At 40.7% G+C, this 23206-nt stretch overlaps 3 protein-coding genes across 6 annotated transcripts; 1 reads left to right on the plus strand and 2 right to left on the minus strand.

Moving 5' to 3' along the window:
* Positions 1–10: 10 nt before the first annotated feature.
* LOC134176842 (trafficking protein particle complex subunit 4-like) lies at positions 11–12559 on the plus strand. Of its 3 annotated transcripts, none has more exons than XM_062643514.1 (5): positions 11–39; positions 92–246; positions 308–485; positions 2130–2187; positions 11806–11820. In XM_062643514.1, the coding sequence occupies exons 1-4, from the start codon at positions 20–22 to the stop codon at positions 2161–2163; spliced, it is 387 nt and encodes a 128-aa protein (XP_062499498.1). In that variant the 5' UTR covers positions 11–19; the 3' UTR covers positions 2164–2187; positions 11806–11820. The 3 variants fall into 3 exon arrangements, with proteins under 3 accessions (XP_062499498.1, XP_062499497.1, XP_062499499.1); XM_062643515.1 differs by lacking the exons at positions 11–39; positions 92–246 and adding exons at positions 11979–12105; positions 12160–12559 and having other exon boundaries at positions 346–485; positions 11806–11909; XM_062643513.1 differs by lacking the exon at positions 11806–11820 and having other exon boundaries at positions 2130–2306.
* A 3492-nt stretch (positions 12560–16051) lies between these two features.
* Positions 16052–19553, minus strand: LOC134177410 (collagen alpha-4(IV) chain-like). The gene is made up of 9 exons (XM_062644186.1): positions 19281–19553; positions 19076–19210; positions 18927–19013; positions 18821–18865; positions 18628–18762; positions 18435–18557; positions 18248–18350; positions 18009–18189; positions 16052–16429 (listed from the first exon to the last, which is right to left on the minus strand). Exons 1-9 carry the CDS (start codon positions 19534–19536, stop codon positions 16178–16180), a joined length of 1317 nt encoding a protein of 438 aa, XP_062500170.1. The 5' UTR covers positions 19537–19553; the 3' UTR covers positions 16052–16177.
* Positions 19551–23161, minus strand: LOC134177411 (collagen alpha-2(VI) chain-like). 2 transcript variants are annotated; one of them, XM_062644187.1, is made up of 7 exons: positions 23119–23161; positions 22873–23042; positions 22473–22739; positions 22120–22407; positions 21903–22049; positions 21746–21844; positions 19551–19786 (listed from the first exon to the last, which is right to left on the minus strand). In XM_062644187.1, the coding sequence occupies exons 2-7, from the start codon at positions 22940–22942 to the stop codon at positions 19599–19601; spliced, it is 1059 nt and encodes a 352-aa protein (XP_062500171.1). In that variant the 5' UTR covers positions 22943–23042; positions 23119–23161; the 3' UTR covers positions 19551–19598. The 2 variants fall into 2 exon arrangements, 1 of the variants encoding a protein (XP_062500171.1); XR_009969503.1 differs by lacking the exon at positions 23119–23161 and having other exon boundaries at positions 19666–21049; positions 21123–21844; positions 22873–23067.
* Positions 23162–23206: the final 45 nt, after the last annotated feature.

Raw genomic sequence — 23206 nt, forward strand, 5'->3', positions numbered from 1 at the left:
GCCCCGGATAATTAAAATAATGGTTATTTACAGCGTTTGGTAAGTACTTGAGTTTGTGATTGTGGTGCGTGTACTAGAAATGCGTTTTTAGGATCGTGAACAAAGCTGGTAGTCTTATTTACCATAACGATCAAACCCAAGGTGAAATCACAGAATCAGAGAAGACGTACGCAGAACATCCTGTAGATCTTGTCTTCAAGCCGGATGGCGATCGCTTAGCCGTGCATTATGGAGACAGGGAGAAGAGTTAGCTTACTCAAGGTTTTCAGAAGCAGTTATTGAAATTTTGTAATATTTTTGTTTCTAGTCGGTATGGCGTTAGTTGCAATCAATGATGAAAATCTTACTGGGAGAAATATTTCAAGCTCTGGGCAAAATGCTCTGGATTTCTTAAATGAACCTCGAAACTTTCCTGTTCGCCTTCGATTTACAAGAGCTCGGCTGAGCACGAATGATCGGATTATGCTGGGCAGCATGTTCCATTCGTTAGTCACTGTTTGTGTTTGTTCTATACTATGTGTGATTTGGGCATAATGTATGTGAACATTGAATTAGCACCATACGTATGCGCCCATGCAGTGTTTTCATCTGGTACTCTCGCCTAATTGTGCAAAATTACCCTTGATTTCAAGACTATAGAGAGACCCACGGTTGTTGCTAATTCAGTCATGCAGCTGCCTCCATGGTATCATACTATGTGATTGCTAGATCAGTTATCTCTAGCCATGACTTAGCTCATGCTACCAAGGTACAACACAGGGATTGGCCAATGATTGCATCACCCTGTCAAATGAAACAACTCCTTTCCTAATTAGCATCAATTGCAGCTACCAGTTAAAGCAGATTTTATGGCAGACTTTGTAGAAGGTAGAAGTCATGTGACTTGGGAGGGTTGCACTCTAATAGGGGCCAAACATGTGACTGTGTATGTATGGTCTAAGACCACGCATGCATTCATGTATATATGTATGTACATACGTATGTATGTATGTGTGTACAGTCCACGTCAAAACTATTGACACATTTCCGGTTTACTTGTACTATTTTTGGAAAGTTTCTAGTTTTGCTACTTATTAAGAAACCTGCGCTAATTTTTTCTCCAACAGCTGAAAAGCAGTCACAAAGCAATTCCATAGTATGCGCATCCGCATAGAGAACTTTTCCATCATGAAATGAGTTGTGAAAGACAACGCTGCGATATTCTTTTACTATACCGCTCCAGTACTAGGAAGTCATCTAAGATCTGCCAACTTTTACGTGTTTCTCGCTCTACTGTTTACTGAACTCTTGAAAGACTGGACACTGAAGAAGGAATTCAACACAGAGCTTTCCTTGAAAGACCAAAAAACTAGCTGAAAACCATCGAACAGCTTCAATTAGTGAACATGACGCAACAAGGAACAACAAATCAGCAAACAAACTTGCACATCAGCTTGCAGCGCAGGAAGTTGTCGTCATGCAGTTCTTCCGAAGAGAACTTCATGACTCAAGTGTCGCTACACGATGCCTAAGAATTAAAATTCCGCTGCTAGTGAAGCTAGAAAAACCAGACTTTGGGCGTTACGGTTTCTCGATTGACCCGCTATAGCTCACCAGATATCTTGCACGAAATAGATAACTTCTGGGCGGTCATCAAGCGGCGTGTTGAGCTTCATAGGCCTCAAAACATTCATGAACTAGAAGACGCAATCCAGGCGGAGTGGCACTTGCTCACGCCTTTGTCCAGAGCTATGCTAGCGAGGGAAATGCTATCAAAAAGTGAAAGGAGGACACAAGTCACTGATGTGGACTTGTGAGTTTCCAAAAGTTTAGCAACCTACGAGCATACACAATAGTCCTCTTTTATCCAAAAAACGTACGTGACCTGAAAATGGATGCGTTTTTGCTCATGTTACCTATGGCCATGCCTCCAAGCGTAAATGTGTCAATATTTTTGACGCGGACTATATGAATGTATGTATGTATGTATGTATGTATGTATGTATGTATGTATGTGGCTCAATTGGTTAGAGTGTGATTTTGGAGATTGGCAACATCCGGGACGTCCGGGTCAGAGTTTGAGTGCGGGAGGGCCACATACATAAGTTCCCTTGGGCAAGGAACTAACATCCACTTGCCTCTCTCTCCAGAGTGTCAGTTCTGTTCAGCAAGTTTGAAGCATGAAGTATGAAGTATGAAGTACAGCAAGTATGACGTACCTAGTGACATGATAGTGTGACTGCTGAAAGTGTAGAGTATAGCAAGTATAGTCATTGCAGTATTGAACTTGGGCCCTAAGGGTCCTTGTAAGAAAATGTATGTATGTATGTATGTGGCTCAATTGGTTAGAGTGTGCAGTTGGAGATTGGCAACATCCTGGACCTTTGGGTCAGAGTTTGAGTGCGGGAGGGCCGCATACGTAAGTTCCCTTGGGCAAGGAACTAACATACAATTGCCTCTCTCTCTCTCTCTCTCCCCCCCCCCCCCCCCCCCCGGAGTGTCAGTTCTGTCCAAGCAGCAAGTTGAAGTACATAGTGACATATAGTGACTGCTGATAGTGTTAGATTGTACAGTATTGTAGCAAGTGGTTAGTCACTGCAGTATCTAACCTGGGCCTTAGGCGCTCTTGTAACAAAAAAATGTATGTATGTATGTATTGCGAGGCTCGAGGCCATGAGGTTTGGTAGCTCTGCCAACCTTCCCGATACAGAGTCATTTTGGAGAACTTTAGCGACAGAAAGGTATATTAACCTACAGGCTACGTAGAGTGCAGCCTAAAGGTTTTGGCAGCTCCACCAACCTTCCCCATACAGAGTGAATTCCAAGTTATTTTGTTGAACTTTAGCGGCAGAAAGGTATATTAACCTTCAGGCTACGTAGATTGAGTCTAATTGATGGGAAGACTAACCACGATTAAGAGGATCGAAGAAAGAATGGCGGCCAAAAAGTTGCAAAGAGGCTGTTGTCAGTCAGATTGGTTGCTGAAGGCGTGACAGCAGAATTCATAGTGAAGGCTTTATTTAAGCAAGGAAGAGTGTATCATGTGGGTATGTCCGACAATAGCAGAAACGTGGCAGATTACCTTGCTGAATGAAGAAGCCAAAGAAAGGTTGGTACTGACAGGTCTGATATTGAATAATGTTCGATTGGAAGTAATGCCACTAAAAGATCCACCAGCTTCGTCTCAGTCAAAATGCCCTTTGAAATGGCATGATAATGTCATTATCTCAAGAATAGCAGAAAAGGGTCAAGTTGCAAAAATTACAAGGCATACGTATTCCTTTGCACGACATGTGGAAACGGGAGTGAGAGTATACCAAATACAGAATCCAAGAGGTTATTTCCCAGAGCGCATAAATTATGGAGATACAAAATAGTTACATCTGCATGTGCGATATGCTGGACAACCTCCAACATGTTATAGATGTGGAAGCACCTCTCATATGCTGAAGACTGTCAACAAAAAATTATAAGAATCCTGGAAACCAGCATAATGAGAATCATGACCACGATCTTGACAAAAACCACGATGTAGAAATGCAGCAAGAAAACAACGAAGAAGTGAATGTGAAAGAACAGGAAAGTCAAACAGCAACAGAAATGGAACAATCAGAACAGAATCCTGGAAGTACAAAGACACCATGGAACCTCTACAAGAGATGACAGGCTCAACAATGGAAACCACCAATCAATCACAACCAGAAACAGACAACCAAAGCATAGGGGACAAATCAGTAACAAACACGTTACCAGAAACAAAACAGTGAGCACAATCCAATCCAACAGAAAGCACAGCAGATCACAAGCAACAGTCTAAAGGCTGGTCTGAGATTGAAGTATTAGACAAGGAAGAAGAGGAAACGAAGGAAGACTGAACATGACACTCCAACAAAATCGTAAAATATCTAAAACATCTAAAACATCGCAATCACCTGACAGAAAAACAGAATCACCATCCAGATCTAAAAAACTATCTAGGGGTGCATTCTTTTACCTAATCCAGATTAGATGGATAAGCTAATCCAGCTCATCCAGCTAATTCAGCCGATACTGGGATTAGACGGATTAGCTAATCCATTAATCTGGATTAGCTGGATTAGGTAAAATAAATGCACTCTAGATCACCGGTCATCCAGCCAAAGAGCAAGCATCGAAAGGGGCGCACAAAGCGCTGCTGAGGAAAAACTACATGGTTCTTCTAGATGGCTTTGGGTCTACATTTGTAGTGGAACAGACAGGTAAATCGAAGATACACATTGAATCCATTGAGTTTAATAATAATGGATAAAAGCTATTGGAGACTATTTGCAGAAAGACGGAGTTATAACTATGTTAATTTGACAATGGTATCTAGTGTATGATTGCAATGTAAACGATTTATACTGAGTCTTAAGGGCTCTTTTAATAAAACAGAAAAAATGTATGTATGGAAATAGTGTAGAGTGGTACTATGTTGTAGCTAACAAACACTCCAGGTTAATTTGCTCTTAGTGCGCCATTGTTTATAGCAGTGTAGGCACTGCCTGGAAGTGTAACCCTTGTAGATGTATTCTAATAAAGGGTGTTTATGTAGACATAGACAAGGTCATATAGTTAAGCTTAGTCATATCAACTACTTTTTCCATATTGTATGTATGTATGTATGTATGTATGCCCAAGCAGCAAGTATGAAGTACATAGTGACATATAGTGACTACTGATGGCGTTTAGATTGTAAAGTAACAAGTGCTTAGTGACTGCAGTAACCTGGGCCGTAGGGGCTCTTGTAGAAAAAAAATGTATGTATGCATGTAAATCACCTGCATCCTGACTTATGGGTTCGCTTGTTGCAATTCTTGCCCCAGTGAATCACTCATATGTTTAAGGCGGGAGGATGGATCTGGCCAAGCACACACCTTATCCACTTAAAATCTATTCAATGTGCAGGTTTTCTGCGGTGTCTGTATTGTGATGCGGCTCACTACACCACTAGTTCTCTAGTTTGTCTAACATGGCAGCTACAATGTCGATCTAAGGCTGGACGTTTATCTCACATGAGGCACAAAGGACACTGGTAGATAGTCTTCACCGCAGCGGTGGACATGCCATCATCATCATGTATGTATGTATGTATGTTTTGTACGTTCAGATGGTTTGCCTTCTGAAATCTTCAGATTTGGTGGTAAACATCTGATAGGAAAGTTACTTCAACTATATACTGCCATATGGCAACAACAAGAATCAGTTCCTAAGGACTTCAAAGATGCAACCATCATTCACCTATACGAGCGCAAAGGTGGCAACCATCGTGGCATGTCCCTGTTGTCCACTGCAGGGAAAATTCTACCTTGCATCATACAGAACAGGCTCTCCATTCATGTCTGTAGCAACATACTTCCAGAGAGCCAACGTGGCTTTTGCTCTGGTCGTGGGACTACAATACAGACATGATTTTACAGCCAGGCAATTGCAGGACAAATGCCGTAGACAGCACAAAGATCTTTTCATGGTCTTTGTTGACCTTACTAAGGCTTTTGACACAGTGAATAGAAACGTTTTGTGGAAAATCCTGTCTAGGTTGGCTGTCCTAGTAAACTTGTCAATATAATAACACCTTTTCATGACAATATGACAGCCAAGGTAATACACAATGGATACTCATCAAATTCATTTGAAGTCACCAACGGCGTCAAACAAGGCTGTGTCCTGGCACCTTTGTTATTCAATGTGTTCTTTGCAATGATGTTGAATGTTGCATTCAAGAATTGTAACAAAGGTATTTACCTTCAAACACCTGCTGATGGAAGTTATCTTTAACCTTCGTCGATTCAATGCAAAGACAAAAATCAGAGACATCTTGGGACGGGACTTGCTTTTTGCAGACGATTGCACTCTCATTACCCATTCTCTAGAAGATATCCGGTTTATCATAGACTGCTTTGCCAAATGCGGCACCAAGGTTTGGACTTACTATCAGTTTGAAAAAGACAGAAGTTTTGCTACAGCCAAAGCCTGGTGCTACATACGCACCTCCAACTGTGAAGGTGAATGGAAGTGCACTCAAATCAGTTGAGAAGTTACATATTTGGGAAGTTCATTATCACAAAACCCTGTTCTGGATGACAAAGTTGCTATGCGTCTGAACAAAGCTAGTATTGCTTTTGGTAGCTTAACAAGACGTCTTTGGAATGAACATAGAATCAGCATAGTTACAAATTTATGGTATATTGTGCTGTTATTATTGCCACTCTACTCTATGGTGAGACCTGGACTTTGTACAGGATAAACATCAGGCAACTAGACAGATTCCACATGCGTTGTGTCCAAGAGATAGCGAATATCAAACGGCAAGATCGACTACCCAACATGGAGGTTTTGAAAAATGTAAAGTATCGGGAATCGAAGCATTTCTTGTGCAGTCCCAACTTTGTTGGTGTGGACATGTGTGTCTCATGACTGATGAGAGGCTGCCCAAAGCTGTCTTTTACGGTCAGCTAAGAGATATAAGTAGATCAGCTTGAGGATAGAAATTGCACTATAAAGATACCCTGAAATCCAATAGGAAATTATGTGGTGTTGTGAATGTATCCTAATGGAAAAACATTGCATCAGATTGGATGTTATGGAGAGCTGTTTGCAGGGAGTCAGCAACAATCTTTGAGGACCAACGAGTTGACTCATTGAAACGAAAAGACATGAAAAAAGCCGCTCAGCCGTCGCAAACGGGCTACATATGTGATATATGTGGTCGATCTTGTAGGGTTCGGATTGGTTTATACAGACATGTGGAGTTGGGTATTATATGGAACATGTGGTTTTGCGGGTAGTTGATTGACTGAGTTGTTTGAGTTAACAAGATTATTGAGTTGTCACAGATTGGCACTACGAACAGATGACACACGAAGCTAAAACTCCACTAGGCTACAAGGCTTTTGACAGGCTACAAAGTCCATTGGATTATTCAGGGACCAAGACGGTGAAGATTCTCTACGTAGATTTGACAGCTGGTGGACAAACTCTTTCCAATTCTTTGAAGATGTAGCGAAGACTGACCACCGCATTACAGAAGAAGTAGAACAGAATCTATTCATCAAATGCATAGACGAAGATTTACGTCTGCGGCTTGAGAATTCCGTCTTACCGAAACAGATTAAAGATGAGGTTACCTGAGCTTGTTGAGCACACACGCAGCTTCTTTAGACAGAAATCCAATCCAATCTCTTGCACAGCCCCTCTTAACGCATGCGAGAAGAGCGGAGAGGGGCGGTGCCCGCACGCGAAAGAGGCTGTGAAAGAGCCCCTCTTTTGCGTGTGGGCACCGCCCCCCCCCTCTCTGCTCTTCTCTCGCGCGTTAAGAAGGGCTGTGCAAGAGACTAGCTATAGCCCAGTTTAGCCCATGCCACGCCCCTGGTTACTGTGTCACAGATACGTCTATTTAGGCAGGGTTGCAGCCAACCCCCGTGCTCATTGAGAAGAAACAATAAATGTATGCATGTATGTATTTATGTCTTTCTGTCTGTCTGTCTGTATGTATGTATGTATGTATGTATGTATGTATGTATGTATGTCGATTTCTAGCCAAGACGTTAGTTTCAAAGACTGTCGCTTGTGACTTGTTGATTGTAGATGACTGTGCTGTCTGTGCACTCTTTTGATGATATTCAGCTCATTATGAATCACTTCAGTAAATCTGCACAGAACGCATTGGTCTTACAACTACTCTATAAAAGATGCAAGCCCTTTACCAGCCCAGACCTGAAGTAAGCTCAGTAGCTCCACCCGTAAAAGTGGGAGACCATACCCTAGTGTATGTTCAGAACTCTACCAACCTTGGTGGTTCCTTATCTGTCAACAGCACAATTGCTACTGAGGCCTCTTCTAGACTTTCAAAGGCCAGCTCAGCATTCAGCCAACTCTTGAAAAGAAACTATGGAAAAAGCATTATGTCCGGCTCGGGACTAAAATGGACATGTAGACTGCAGTCATCCTACCGACTCTAGATGTGTGCAAGACAGTTGTCCTACTAACTCTTTGTATGGCTGTCAAACATGGTGTCCACTACGTTGTGATGAAAGCTCAATGATTTTCATATGAGTTGTCTTTGTCATATTTTGTATCACATGGGAGGGTATGGTTCCAGACACAGAAGTCCTGTCTTGTGCTGATATCTGTGGCCTGGACTTTTGTCTCCTCAAGTGTCAACAACGTACAGCAGAGCCGCATGGTTATGTGGTTAAGATGCCAGGCACAAAACTTCTAAGCAGCTTTTGTATTGGCAACTTAGAGAAGGAAAGGACATCAAGACGTCCAATATTGAGATTTAGACTCTCTGAAAGACCATCTAAAGAGCTGCTCTATTGACCCGCATAATTTGAAAATCTTGCCACCAATAAAGCCACGTGGAGACATTGCTGCAATGCATCATGGAAATGCTTTGAAGACAAATGAATTAGTGCTACGCAAGACAAAAGAAAACATCACAAAGACAATCTACAGTATCTGACTCGTTGCACCTCCAGTTCTCTTGTTTGCCCAACATGTCAGCTACAATGTCAATTCAAGGCCAGATTTCTATGTCACATGAGGCACAATGAACACTGACAGACAGTCTTCACTGTACCGGTGGACATGCCATCATCATTGTCATGTATGTATAGTATGTATGTATGTATGTCGTAGAGGAAGACTTTAAAACATGTCCTGAACAGTAGGTTGTCCCGTCTCTCTGGCACAAGGTAGATACACCTGGAGACATGACCAGATACTGCAGGTCTTTCTCCGCCGCGGGGGGAAATGACCGGCTGGACTCTCGAGCCTACATCCCTCCTGGATGATTTTGAGTTCCAGTTCAACCTGCCTGGTTGTCTGTGTGACATCATTTTTCATAAAAAAAGGTTCTGCACTCCAACCAGACATCTGCATCTCAAGAGATGGAATGAGAATTCTGCTAGTAGAGCTTGCTATGTCATTTGATTAATACATGTCTAATACACAAATCAGAAAAGTAAAGAGTATGCTGACTTGTTGACAACATTCAAACATCATTCAATATCCACGTCCCTGGTAACAGTAGAAATAGGAATCCAGATGATTGATTCTGGAAGAGGCATTCTCCTTCCTTGAAGACCTCACGACAGCCAGAAGTTCTCATATACCCTTTTTGAAAGTTATTTGCTGCAAGGCCATGTTCTGTTCATATGCAATATGGAAAAGAAGAAAATGCAAGAATCGTGTAGTTATAGCTTTATTGCTTACTGTGAACAGTTGTTGAGCATATTGCTTCAGTTGCTGGCACACAACTGTTAAGATATCAGTCTAGGCACAACTGCAGTAAGCTCCCCTTTGTTTCTATAGGTTTCATCATGTACATATGTATGCAAGACGGTACCTCAAGAAATGGTGTCATCTTGCCAGACCTGCTAATGTATGCCGATTCTATCTGCCTTTCAAGCTTGGCGGTTTGAATCTCCCCTCACTATCTACATCATTAGAAAATGTCAAGTGTCTTGTTACCATCAACTGTCAAATTCCAAAGACGCTCGTGTTCAAAACTTAGCAATGTCTAAGGCTTTAGTTCTTGCTACAAACAATACTCTGAAATTCAATCCTTTCACCTACGTATTTCAAGAGCAATTTGAGTGTTTAGAACCATCGCAACTTCATGTAGTTTTGTCAGTTTGTGCAAAGCCAAATGACCAGTACAGAGTGTTGATGATCAGCGACGCTTGGATCTCATCAAAGCTTGTGTTGTACAAGCTCGACACTGCGCTTGCAGGTGGATGATGACACTTGGAGTAAGACTGTACTGTCATTCAAAGACAGAATCCTCTCATTCTGTCTTAACGCCATTCAGGATCTCATAAAGCAAACTTGCAATGTTGGCAGAAATCTGATTCTTCTGCCTGTCCATTTTTGCGGCAATTATCAAACCCTTCAACATGTGCTCAACAACTGCGGGACGGCCCTAGAGAGTGGGAGATACACCTGGCGTCACAATTGTGTGCTTGAATGCATCTACCTGTTCTTAGATGAACATCTACGAAGACCCTGGGCAATCTCTGTTGACCTTCCAAGCTTACCATATGTTCCCATCTGTTATTTCCAACTCATCTCTTCGCCCTGACATCATCCTATGGTGCCAGAAAACTAAGGAGATTAGTCTTCTGGAATTGACAGTGTGTTTTGAAGAGAACTTTACCACCTCATCCGAATACAAGAAAAATACAGCAATTCGGTATCTGCCTGTAAATGAGCTGGGTGGAGTTCTCAACTTCACACCTTACAAGTTGGGTCAAGAGGCCTGGTAGATTTTAGTAGCTTTGAACCTATATTGCGGTTCCTCAATGTCAGCAAGGCTTCATCAAACTTTCTGTTCAGAAAGATGTGCAGAATTTCCATTGGCACATCGTTTGCAATCTGGTGTCGAAGAAATTCAGACTGTTGGATGGACTCACACCTATTTGTGTAAAAGTAGTAATAGCTTTAATTCTTTTTTTTTAGTTTTGACTCTTGCTGTCTGCTGTTTAGTGACCTTTTAATCTTGCGCCGTACTAGGTGTACGTAGGCAGGGTCTCAGACACGCCCCTCGGGATGAATAAACCATGTATGTATGTATGTTGGTCCGTAAGAAGGTCTGATGCACCCTTTGAAATATTTTGGAAACCGTTTGTGAGAAGTAGAGACCAAGGTTTTTACAACTACATGACTGTCTGCACCCATCTTTAGCTGGACGTTTTAGTGTAAATGATTTAATTAGATTGTGATTGTTATTGTTGTTAGAAGTCGTAACGACTCTCAATAATAAAAAGAAAAATGTATGTATGTATGTATGTATGTATGTATGTATGTATGTATGTATGTATGTATGTATGTATGTATGTATGGAAGCTGCATGCTACTGAGCCCGTCCACAGGTGGTGGATAGTGGAACAACCCCAGATATGAGGGCCAGGTGCGATATAAGCAGAAAACCATTCTAATGAATGAATTTTTCTGACGAATAAGCAGTCGTGGACCTGCAGCGGCAGTACCACCAGGGTGTGGTGGGACAGTAGATGGCACTGCTGTTCGCGAAGAAAACCAAAGACTACTGTTCCTAAATAAAATTGATTTCACCGTACAATTTGTGATTGTAGGTGATACACAAACACCAAACTGGTGAATGGAACCATTTGTGACTTTCTTTCTGTTTTTTCACTTGTCTGTTGGTATTTCTGTATGATATCGTAATATTCTTTGATGCCATTGTCAAAAATGAACACATACAGTTTAACTGTTGATATCCTTGACACAGTCAAAGTTAACTGAATCTTACCAATACAGTAAGAATTTGTAAAACAGTTATCAAATTTTGCTATTTGTTAGACATTTTGGTTAAACTTGAGTCACTTTAGATTTGCACGTTGTTCCCAAAAGTCTGTTTTGCCTAGGTTAATTTGTCAACAAGAAGTGACAGATAGGAATTCATGCAAGACTAATTGGCATTTTCTATCTTGTACTTTTTTACTATGCTGGTCAAAGTTACACATACTTCAGAGGCGTATGAATTGCATTCTCCCCAACCTGGATGCCGTTATTAATGCTTCTCATTTTCTTACACTTGTAGCTCGTTTTTACGATGACCTAATTTATATATAGTGACCATAGAGTGCTGATTGGGGTGGGGGCATGGCCTCCTTGGTCCCCTAGTTCCTACACTTTTGTACTTCAACGTTTCTCAATATAATTGAGCCACCAGTTGGTAACTTTTGCGTATCAAAACATGATGTGAGTTAATAACTGTTGCAATCTGTTCTTTCGTTTGCTTTGTACTGGCTTGTAAACGTGTGTCATATGTTTACATTCTAGCTTATATGCAATTGCAACACGACTGTCCCCAGTTGTGAAGTCATCAGGTATTGAAGTTCTGGAGGCTGATAATTTCAAAATGCACTGTTTCCAAACTTTAACAGGTTGGTGTGCACTTGCTTTACAAAAGCTTTCATAGTTTTATCAATAGTTTTTACTGATAAATGTTGTAGGTCTTAAGTTTTTGGTCTTAACAGATCAAAGACAGACTGGCTGTGACTCTCTTTTGAGGAAATTATATGAGATCTACAGTGACTATGCACTCAAAAATCCGTTTTATTCTCTTGACATGCCAATAAGGTGCAATGGCACAAAGAATGTGAGTGATTATTTGTTTGATGTCTGATCTTCCAGATGTGAGCTATTTGATGAACATTTGAAAAAGGCAGTGGATCAGGCAGAGAAGGCTAGTGCATATGCAGCAAACCAGTCTATTGCATAAGACTAGGATTGAGAGTGTATAGTGAAATATTAAATAACGCCAGTTGCAGCAGACTGTGGTGTGTGTGTGTGTGTGTGTGTGTGTGTGTGTGTGTGTGTGTGTGTGTGTGTTTGTTTGTTTGCTTGTTTTTATGCCATAGGTTTGTAGATACCTCTGCTTATCTTGATAGTTTATTGCTACGTCATTTCAAGTCAATCTGTGTATTGTCCACCAAGTTGGTGTAGCTACACGTCAAGTGCTGCCTTGTTATATTGAATTTCTGTTGCATATGCATGGTCATGTCAAACTGGTGTTATGGCCTTTAGTTCCTCACACAGTAATGGCAGTTGTACTGGTTTTATTCTAAATATAACAATATACACAGGTAAGGACATTGAGGTTACAAAGTATGGATTATACATTCTATACTTGTCATGACTTTGTGCCACAAGTCAAGAACTGTTAATGTAGCAGAAGTAGAAAACTGTTATACTAAAGTTAGCTTGCACGTGCACACCACAGGTTGACAGTTTTGACAACTACATGTTATTTGCATGCATGTGCATACCATGTATTTAAAACGATTGTGTTAGCAGTTAGCAGTTGAGTCATCAAATTCCGTTCAGGTCTACCTATCTGTATTGCGGTATTTTTGAGACTGTTAGGCACTTAACTGTCGGGTCATCAGTTTTGTTTCTATCAGAGAAATAATAGATTCTCCTTATGTTTGTGTTATTTGCGGACAAAAATATTGGCGCTTCGAACAGGGTTTCAGGAAATGTCTGGACCATTATGACAGTTGATCAGGCCAACGAAGGCCTGCCATATTTCGATGAGGTAAATATGATCTTTGAGAGAAATGTGAGGACGGAGAGGATATAGATGTTGACGTAAGGATTTCACGATTAGCATACCTTTCGAGTTGAGTTCAGAAAGGATGCAGATTATTGGAGAGATTTAATAATGATTGGGCTAATATTTTGAAGGATCTACAGGATGATGACCGGACTGCAGAAGAACAGAGATACGCTTTTGTGGCTGAAGGCGAAACTGGCTTCATTGCTGTTTTACTTGATTGTCATGATATGGAAGCCAAGATTGAAGCCCATCTTTCTGACTTGATAGCTTGAAGAATCAACAGATAGCAAAGGTGGAGCTTCAGCCCGCACGTAGACTAGGTGAGAAAGATCCAAATGTTGTGCAAACTGAAGCAATTTTCAAGCGATCAGAGAAGCCAAGCAGTGGCCCACAACCCTAGACGTGAGAGGCCAAAATCTGTTACTTTACTGAAACTCCAACTACCGATATTGATGGAGATGTTCTCCATTGGCAGGAATTCTGGGACATGTTTCAATCATCGGTTAGCACGCAAGAGCTTCCACTTGTTACTAAGTTTACTTATTTGAAAGGAGCACGCAACGTAACGTAACGTATTTTATCAACGTAGAGCGATATACGTAACGTAACGTAACATAACATGTCATCTAAATTTAGATAGCATTCACATTGATCTCCTCGTATGCGTTCAGCGTCCCGTAGGCCTACATGACGTCACGCATGTCACATCTAGGCGGAGGAAACTTGTTTCTTAGTGCTTCTTCTTATTTCTCGGAGACAAAGGAGAAAATTTTGTACACGAAACGAAACGTGAACTAGATAGAGTTTCCAGTGCAGGCAGGGTCTAGGGGAATACCACGCGCTAGTCAATGAAATAAGCATGACCGACCACGTCGTACAAACAAGGATACTCCCAAGGTCAAATTCTAGCTAGGCCGCCATCTTACAGCAGTAAAATGCGCATGCTCAGGAGACACCCACGCACTTCCATGATTGGATATATTGCTTACGTCAACCGAAAAGTTGTCTCAACCTACGTTACGTTACGACAACATAACGTAAAGTCGCCTTACGTTACGTTACGTTAGTTAGCTCAGTGTGAATCAGGGCAAGCAGCAGCTGCAATTTCAGGAATACCTGTAACCGAAGAAAACTAGGGTACTCCGAGACAAATATGGAAGAAAGGATGTCATTGTTGAGAGTCTGTACGCTTCATTTCAAAAGATACTGACTGCTTCAAATGAATTTGCAGACGTTCAATATACATATGATGTAATTGAGTGGCTCTTGAAACAACTTGAGACACATGAACATCATCAGCGTCTGCTTATACCACAAAAAATTCTGTTAAAGTTTCACGTAGATACCGTTACAAAGTTGAATGAATCTAAGAAACCAAGTGAAATCTGGACAGTTAACTTAGAAGTAGACTCTGCAAAGAATAGGCATCGAAAGGTCAAGACTATAACACTGATAGCTACTTTCGTATGTTCTTTCCAACGAATGACCAATGAAATTAGACAATGGTAATTATTTAGCAGTTCTCAAATTTAAACTTTTACATAAACTGGTAAGGGGTCATCCATAATTGTCGACATTTTACTTAATTAAGTGTACAAAGCGTACTCTTTTCTGCCTACCCCTCTTCCTCCCCTAAGCATACATAAAAGCTGTTGGCCATGTGAAGCTATTTCTAACGTACCATGATATTACAATAATTTAATAAGTAGAACAGTTTCGAAGATTGATATGCACATTTTGTTGTTCTGACCAGCAGTCTTCCATTGTCGTTGCGCTTTCTGCACAGCTTCCTCATGAGACAAAGATGGGCTGGCAAAGACAAAGCATTCACAAACTGCTGGAACCTGTTTACCGGCATTTATGAACAGTACAAGGTCTCTTGGACAGGTCTGTTAGTACCGTAGAGTACCTACTGTCCCACACCATACACGCTTCAAAACTTGTGACGGACAGAGTGCACACCATATGTTATACACTTGCGACAAAAGTCACACACATAGATGACACACGTAGGTGTAAATGCAATATCCTAACTTCAGCATCACTTCCTATAGTATCTACTTCTGGACCAAAAGAGATCATTAACATTTTATACTCCACCCCAAAAGCGTATACTTTACCCCTCCCCTAGTGTATGCTTGAGTAATTGTCGACAATTATAGATGACCCCTACTTAGCAATTGAATTAAATTGATTGTAAGTATGTTTTGCAGCTCTAGTACTCTACAGACAGAAACATCAACTATACTAACTATACTTATGCAAACGTTCAAATGTACCACTGTCCAAAGATGCAATATGACTATATACATTATTACAGAAACTTCAATCAAAAATTTGACAGCACAACTGTATTGGGTACTGTCTATGCATATAAATTACGGTAAGAAACGAGCCTGTGTATAAAGTTCTTGCCGTTTGATCAATTTGACCTAATCTTTAATATCACTGATGGAGATATTATTAAGCCCAAACAGACATGGCTGTCTTCCTTCACTAGACTGTACCAGTAGATATTGACCATGCATGACAGAACTTCTGCAGTCATCCTTCTCTACACACAGCCTTCACAATCTAATTAATAATTATACATTCAAAGAAACGTTTGAGTTCTAGTAAAATAAGTTTTAGAGTTGTTTTCTGTTGATGACTACAATAGTATGTGTCTATATGTTGCTGTATTCATTCTCATCTATTACCCGTAATTTGTCTGTTTTCTTTGTTTGTTATTTTTGTTGTTGGTAGCTGTATGTTGCTTGCACCAAATGCCTGTGTGGGATGAAAAGATATTTAGGTGTGAGAATCAGATTACATCCTCTAAATGAATGACTTATGTGTATGGTAGAACACCATATAAGTCCAAATTATCTATGTACAACAACGAAACATCTATTTGGATTGACAGCAATATTGGTTCTATACTGGAGGTATTCCATAATCACCCAAACCTTCAGCAATCCACATTGGTCAATTTAGCAAACTATTTATTACATTTTACATCTAAATATAAAGTATTACAGATCTAGAAGTGCAAGAAGGGCAGCTATATAGAACCAAGCCCATATAAGACATGTGAACCTTGCAATGACCAATTCAGTGAATCAATTCAGCACACACTATGCAACGACTGACAGGAAAGGCTGATAACTTATCTTGTGAGCGTCCAACTGCACCATCTGACTCTGAAGGCATCCAAAGGCTAGTGATGGTCTCGTCCGTTTGACAGTGACGAAGACTACGTGCACACTTTACATACATTCTAGAGATGATTCCCTGAAGGCAAGAACCCGATGATGCCATGTCTACTTCATGTGCTTGTGTGTTACATTTTCCGTTTCCAGAAACCTGCCCAGAGAAACATTGGTGGTAGCCTCCCTTCAGCAATTGTTATGTGCATAAAATAATAAAAGATCTAAATATATTAGACTACATAGAATTATTAACTGTAAAGCATCAACAATGTTCACATAAAAAGCATTATACCATAAATTCATAGTTAGATTCCTATCATTTTTATGGTGATCAGTCTTCTTTCTAGCAATGATAATGATACATGTTCGTTAATTAAGGTATGGCAGAACCTTGCTAATCCGAACAGCCCTGTACCAAGCCCTGTTTAGATTAGTAAAGTTGTTCAGATTACCAAAATGCAACGCGTAGCCTTGGAGGTCCAAACCTTGCCTCGGACACCCAGACCACCAGCGCATTACGTATGTCTCTACACATGTCTGTGTTTGTGGTAAAGGACACCGCTGCAACAACTACATGTACTTCTAAATAATGTGACAGTCAAGATTTAAAATAGTCAGATATGTGAATTTGTTGAAAACTAGATAACTGCAACCCGGATCAGACTGCCCAATAAGATCTGGGTATGCAAACGGTACTTCGGATTAGGGAGGATTCAGATTAGCAAGGTTCAGATTAGCAAGGTTCGACTGTACGTACACAACTCCTTGAACAACCCAAGAAAACCAAAATATTAACTCGACATCTATTGTTAGACTGCGCAGACAATTTTTTGTTTGAAAATACAATTCCTCTGCACTGATGACTTGTGTGTTTTGTTCCTCCAATTCTGCTTCGGGACAACTCTTTAGTACTTCCGGACAACTCTTTAGAACTTCCGGACAACTCTTTAGAACTTCCGGACAACTCTTTAGAACTTCCAGCAATCTTCAGCAAAACTGAAAGCCCCAGACTAAAAGATTTAAGCTTGAAATGTTCTAACATCTTAGTGCTCTCTCTAATCGCATTCACACATTAAATTACATGTTTCACAATATACTAGCCAAACAGCCTATTCTTTGAATGGGAACAATTATTTCAGTCTACTTTCTGTTGGCCAATATTTATGTACAAATAAAAATACCAGACATTTAGAAACATCAGCATAATGTTTGTAATTTCACACTATGGGCCATATACTGTAAGTAACGATGCTCTCAAATGTTATCATAGCTCTCAGTCAGGTATGTGCTACATTTCGATATTGCCATGTGACTAATCAGTTTAGAGTCAATTACTTGAAAGGAGACTGGAGAGTTGCCGAGTGGAATAATACATGACCACAACAGAAAGTTGTGTTCTCAACTATGTCAGATCATGATTGGTGCTTTGCATGACTGTAATTCCCAAACACACAAAATTAACCTTGCTTTGTATATAAAGATAATTCAAGTATAGTCAAGTACAATATACTTACAATTCAAACTAACCTGATGATAAACAGTAAACAAGAATATTACTATTTTGCTAACATAGTGATTGTTGAAATTCATAATTAAACCTGTGCAAGCTCAAACGTTCTAAAACGTTCCCATTATACGTAAAGTGATTGCAGTTTGAAAAGCAACAAACGCTTTGATAATCTTTGTTAGTGTGGTCAAAAGATAAACTTCCACTGCTTTATAAACATACTTACCGAGTAGTAACTAAATCCAGTCCATATGCTTTTGTAGCCACCAGGACACAGTGGAACAGCACGTGTATGACTGTGTACTACCTTAACTTTAGGCACACCACCACAGACAATGCAGCGACTTGGCAGCGCTTTCTTTGAAACCGACTGGTGCACAACAAATGCCTCAGCAGCCAGCCAGAAACTAAGAAACAAGGCCAATACAATCTATTTTCATAAGCACATAAACATGTTCACTTCACCATTCCATTTCAGTGCCTGATTTCCAGCCACCATCATAGTAAACAACTCTCTGTGCTGGCTGATAATCTCTAACACACGATTCAACTCTTCCAAGGTCTAAGACTGAGATACAAAATCCCATCATCCACAACATACACAAAAACCAAGCTATCTTGTCTTTACACGGACAGCTCTATCAAACCTTACCTTCATTATAGCCAAGTGTTTCGCTTTTCTTGACAGCTAAAGAGTAGCCAGTGGCGAGTTGTGAATATCCAGCAGGACACATTGGAATAGCTTCAGTTTGGCTGTGCATTACAAGTGTTGTTACTAATTGGCACCAAAACACCAACTTTAATGACAAACCGATATACATGTACACAAAACAGCAACTAATTACCCCACACTTTATAACCACTTGCTCCAACTGACTCTTTCGTTTTCATTTTCATTCCGATAGCAATAAGAGGCTCAGTAGGCTCAACCTGAGGATGATCACCTAATGGCTGATCCGAGGCAGTACTCACTGAAGGGTCTACATTAGAATACAAAATACCAAAAGCAATGTACGTTGATCTTTCATTCATCGCTACTTTCAGACAATGGACATAAGCACTTTCCAGGTTCTCCAGGTACACCTAATTCAACACCACAAATGTTTTGCATTGTTATCACAATGAGTCAATTCTACACATTTACCAGTCTCTCCTTTTTGACCGTTGGCACCATCAACACCTTTTCTACCTCTGTGACCTTTTTCACCAGGTGGACCGCGTGGTCCTATTACTACATATCAGTACACGTATTAACTACCACAAGAATGACAGTACAATACATAATTTTCTAACTAGAAGACACAATAGCTTCTTTGACTTCACTGTCTCCTTTCTCTCCTTTCATTCCTTTTATCCCAGGAAAGCCATGCACCCCAGGAGGACCGCGTACACCTGGACTGCCATCACGACCATCTCGTCCAGGAGGTCCTGGCAGACAAGCAACATTTAACACTGTGTAAACAAACTAAAATTGATGATCACTAGTCTAAAAACTCACCAGGACTGCCTGTAGCACCAGTGGAACCAGTAACACCTGGTGGCCCAATTATTCCAGTAAAGTCTCCCTCACCAAATGTAATCTCTCTAATAGGTCCAGGTGGCCCAGTAAATCCTCTGGGTCCTTTCTGACCATCTTTACCAGGAGAACCTGGTTTGCCATTCTCTCCTGGGTCACCTCGATCTCCCTTTTCGCCTTTTAATCCATTTTCTCCACGATGTCCTGCTGAGCCTTTTCTCCCATCTTGCCCAGGCATACCATTGTTCCCATTTCTCCCTGATAAAAAACATTAACAAAAGCAAGAAATGAACTATTTCTTTATTTCTTGCCTTGCTCTCCTTTAGTTCCCTTTACACCCTTCATTCCAGGTGACCCAGTTAGACCAGCTACTCCAGTGGCAGATAAGCCTGGTGAGCCAGGGCTGCCTGGATTACCGCGGCTACCTGTTTCACCTTTTTGTCCCTTCTGTCCTGGAGCGCCTGGGTGGCCAACCACACCATCGTTGCCTGTTGCCACACAATTTACAAATGTGATTTCCTGATCAAGCAACAATATTACTAGGTTGCCATTTCCATGTTGATAGAAAAAATTGTAGTCCGAAAATTGTGGCCTCAGACAAAGGGAATGGTTAATACGGTAATTATACAATAGCTGTCACTTTGACAACAAGGTTATCAGACCTGGACTGTTTTGTTGAGAAATACCACGCACTGAATGAATCCTGTTTGCAGGAGAATTTAAAAAGACGTGCAGGTCTTTTCAACACAAGCCAATTAATTAACTAACCAAGGTGCAAAGGCAGTTCATAATATGATCATTCAATGAAATTCATACTATACCATCCAGAGTATTACAACTGTGGGGAAGACTTTGCAACTCTTGCAACTAAAAATAAGCAAACCTGGCACTGCTCTACTGTGAAAGTCTTGCTCCACACTTTTTAAAGGCAGCCTAATGAAGTACTGTTATGTTAAAGGCATGGCAAAGACTCATCTGGATAAAAAATGTTAATCCCCTACTGTCAATTACCTCTGATAAGAAAGCAGTAGAAACAATTTTTGAGGAATGAAAGCCTGGTTTACAATATGTCAGAGTGGAATATAACGGTTGGTCATTGGTCATTGACCGACCAACTTGTGTTCATGACCGAACACAATTCTACTTTGATTGGACATATACCTACATGATTGGTCAAGGTATAATAGTTTTTGCATGGATGATAGTGAATCAATGAGTGACACAAAAGTCCACACAACTGACAGAAGCAAGCAAGATCTACAAGAGCTGTGCCAGTGCAAAATGACATTTTAGAGCAATAATGGTATCATATTTATAGTAGATTATAGGATAAACAATGGGAGGGCCACCTGTCAGTAACTAAATTTTTTGTTGAACAACAACATGCTCTTGATTAGTTTGCTCATCTCTTGATCAGTTCATGTTACTTTACACATCTTGCTTAACTAAAAGTTAATGAAATTTTAGTCACAATGAAATATAACCACCACTCCGTTGTCAACAATGCAACAAAACAACAGCAAACAAGCCAAATTTTATGTTTTGATTTTGATAGCGAATAAATACAGAAATCAAATAACAATGAGTACCTAAAATTAAAAATGTCGGGTCAACCCTTTGCTAGAGCATGATGTCCAACCAAAATTCTTGCCTTGTATTCCCCTCTGTATGTGCTGTTCACATCAGCAGCAAGGCGCAGAAAACTGCTGGCTGCTAACGTCTGCCATGTGAACGTGTTGCCAGGTCGCAGTCTATGTTCACAAATAACATTCTGGCAACAATGTCCTTGTCTGGTTCCTGAAGTTCAGTAATTACAGTACTCACATACTGATGCTCTTGCTTCTGAACCGGGCTTTGCTATTACTTCTGCAAAGGCAAAGTATATAGTGTAGTATACTTAGTATATAGGCTCAAATAGTACGGTGTGAACGTGCAAAGCAAAGAATATCCCAAATAAACTTACACAAATTATTTCATGGTATATTAAGATTGGGCCAAGTTCAGCGGCAGCGTGCAGTTTCCACAGAGACAGAACATAAGCATATCCTTAGCAGCCAGCACGACACTCATAGTCTGTGGCTTACCACGTTTGCTGCGTGGCATCTGTTCACAATGTTTCCGTTTCTGTTTCTTTCTGATGAGCACCGTGCCACTTGTTGCCACTTAGCTAAATGAGCTGAATGAAACATATCATGAACCAGGCTCAAGATCATATATCCAGTTTGTAGCAGCTAGCATAGTAGAATAGACATTTTTGGCTATTCTGTATTCTATAGCAGGTCCTTTACTACAAAATTAAGCAATTTACTAACTCAATATTTTTAATATCAGAGATTTAGAAATAATATTAACATCAACAGCTGTGGCCCAAAGTCCCCTTGGAGCCACAATTTAGGACCCTTTGTCCAATTCAACCGACAACCCTGTAGCATCTCATTATCTTTTACCTTTTTCTCCTTTGAAACCAGGTGCACTAACCATCCCTTGTAAACCTCTGGAGCCTGTCTCACCAGGTGGACCTCTTATTCCAACTAAACCAGGTGACCCTATAAGTAATTGTGCTTACCTCTTACAACTACAGAGTACAAACATAATCCAAATAACCTGATTCCCCTTTATCACCCTTTACCCCTGGCAGTCCATCTTCTCCTAGTAATCCATCATTACCATTCTGTCCTGTTATGCCAGTTGGGCCTGGGAGGCCAACTTCACCTTTCTCACCCTTCTGGAGAGGTGACTGCTCAGAAACAGCTAAGTACATAACAACAACGCAAATGGCACCATGGACCGCTTGAATGAGGATGATGATAGATTGGTGTACCATGTGATCTGGTCACTCTAAGATGAAATGAAAAGTTTGATGATCCAATGCAGTTACTTGCAACTATGGCATATGTCCCAGAATCTTGAGGTAAAGAGTGCAAAAGTCTGATACAGTTAGACTTCACATTGTAATCTACTCCTTCTTCCATCTCTTCTTCACCTTTGTAAACCTTCAGAGTATTCATCTCTGGTATCCCTGGTGTTAGACTGTAACAGACTTTTGGAACTTTACCACCCTCTTCTATTTCCATTCGTCTTTTTTTAGCCACAAGCACCTCAGGCAGACCTGTTAAGTTAATTAAACAATTGCAACAAATCCTAAGAACAAAAAACAGTCAACTGTGAACTTACTTGCTGTCATAAGAGTTGCCCATGCACTTGCATTTCCTGCTTTGTCAACGTATCTCAGCCTAAGTCCCTCAATTTTGCTAGAAGTACCATTTATGCGGAGATCTTTTCCATTCACCAAAGTCAAATGCTTTCGAACTTCTCTTGCTGTACCCTTGGCATTCGCTATTCGGATTTCCCATTGCGTGACGTTCTTACCAGTTACAATGACTTCTCTGTCCTTGATCTGGTACAAATACAGAGGTTCCATTTCCAAAATGTGGTTGGCTCCTAAAAAGGCAGTACACGAGAAATACAAGTCTGAATCACTCAGTGCTCAGGGTTGCAAACGCAGACGACGAAGGGCTACAAACAGACGACGAGAAACCGACAATGGAGATGTACTCGCCAATTACAAGCTTACCACATCGTATTTCCAACGCCCGAGCTGACAATAGAAGGTTAAGAAAATGAACGTAATTGGTAATCTGCATCGTCCTTTCACAGTAGAGTGCACACAAGAAACACTAGCTAACACGCTGCTTCTGCAGTAACAACACCAAAGGGCGAGAAAGACGGCGGTGCGATGAGCAGCTGCAGGTACAGCAAACAAACAGTTTGTGATTGTGATTTAATACGGTTACAATTAATGCTTCACGTGCAAAATGACCTGCATAATCCCATGCCACAAGCTTGCGCATGCAACCATCTAGATAGTTGAGTTGTTTAAAGGGGTGGAGTTAGTTTGTGGGTACTCT

This window comes from Corticium candelabrum, chromosome 3 (assembly GCF_963422355.1).
Source record: "Corticium candelabrum chromosome 3, ooCorCand1.1, whole genome shotgun sequence".
Classification (NCBI taxonomy): domain Eukaryota; kingdom Metazoa; phylum Porifera; class Homoscleromorpha; order Homosclerophorida; family Plakinidae; genus Corticium; species Corticium candelabrum.

Coding starts and splice junctions, on each gene's coding strand:
- LOC134177411 (XM_062644187.1), bottom strand. CDS start 22,942: ATGCAGATTACCAATTACGTTCATTTTCTTAACCTTCTATTGTCAGCT. Junction 22,740..22,872: donor GGCGTTGGAAATACGATGTG/GTAAGCTTGTAA, acceptor CTGCCTTTTTAG/GAGCCAACCACATTTTGGAA. Junction 19,787..21,745: donor TGGTTTCAAAGGAGAAAAAG/GTAAAAGATAAT, acceptor GTGTGGCAACAG/GCAACGATGGTGTGGTTGGC.
- LOC134177410 (XM_062644186.1), bottom strand. CDS start 19,536: ATGCCTGGGCAAGATGGGAGAAAAGGCTCAGCAGGACATCGTGGAGAA. Junction 19,211..19,280: donor TGGTGCTACAGGCAGTCCTG/GTGAGTTTTTAG, acceptor CTTGTCTGCCAG/GACCTCCTGGACGAGATGGT. Junction 18,866..18,926: donor CGGTCAAAAAGGAGAGACTG/GTAAATGTGTAG, acceptor GTGTTGAATTAG/GTGTACCTGGAGAACCTGGA.
- LOC134176842 (XM_062643514.1), top strand. CDS start 20: ATGGTTATTTACAGCGTTTG. Junction 247..307: donor TTATGGAGACAGGGAGAAGA/GTTAGCTTACTC, acceptor TTTTGTTTCTAG/TCGGTATGGCGTTAGTTGCA. Junction 486..2,129: donor CTGGGCAGCATGTTCCATTC/GTTAGTCACTGT, acceptor CTCTCTCTCCAG/AGTGTCAGTTCTGTTCAGCA.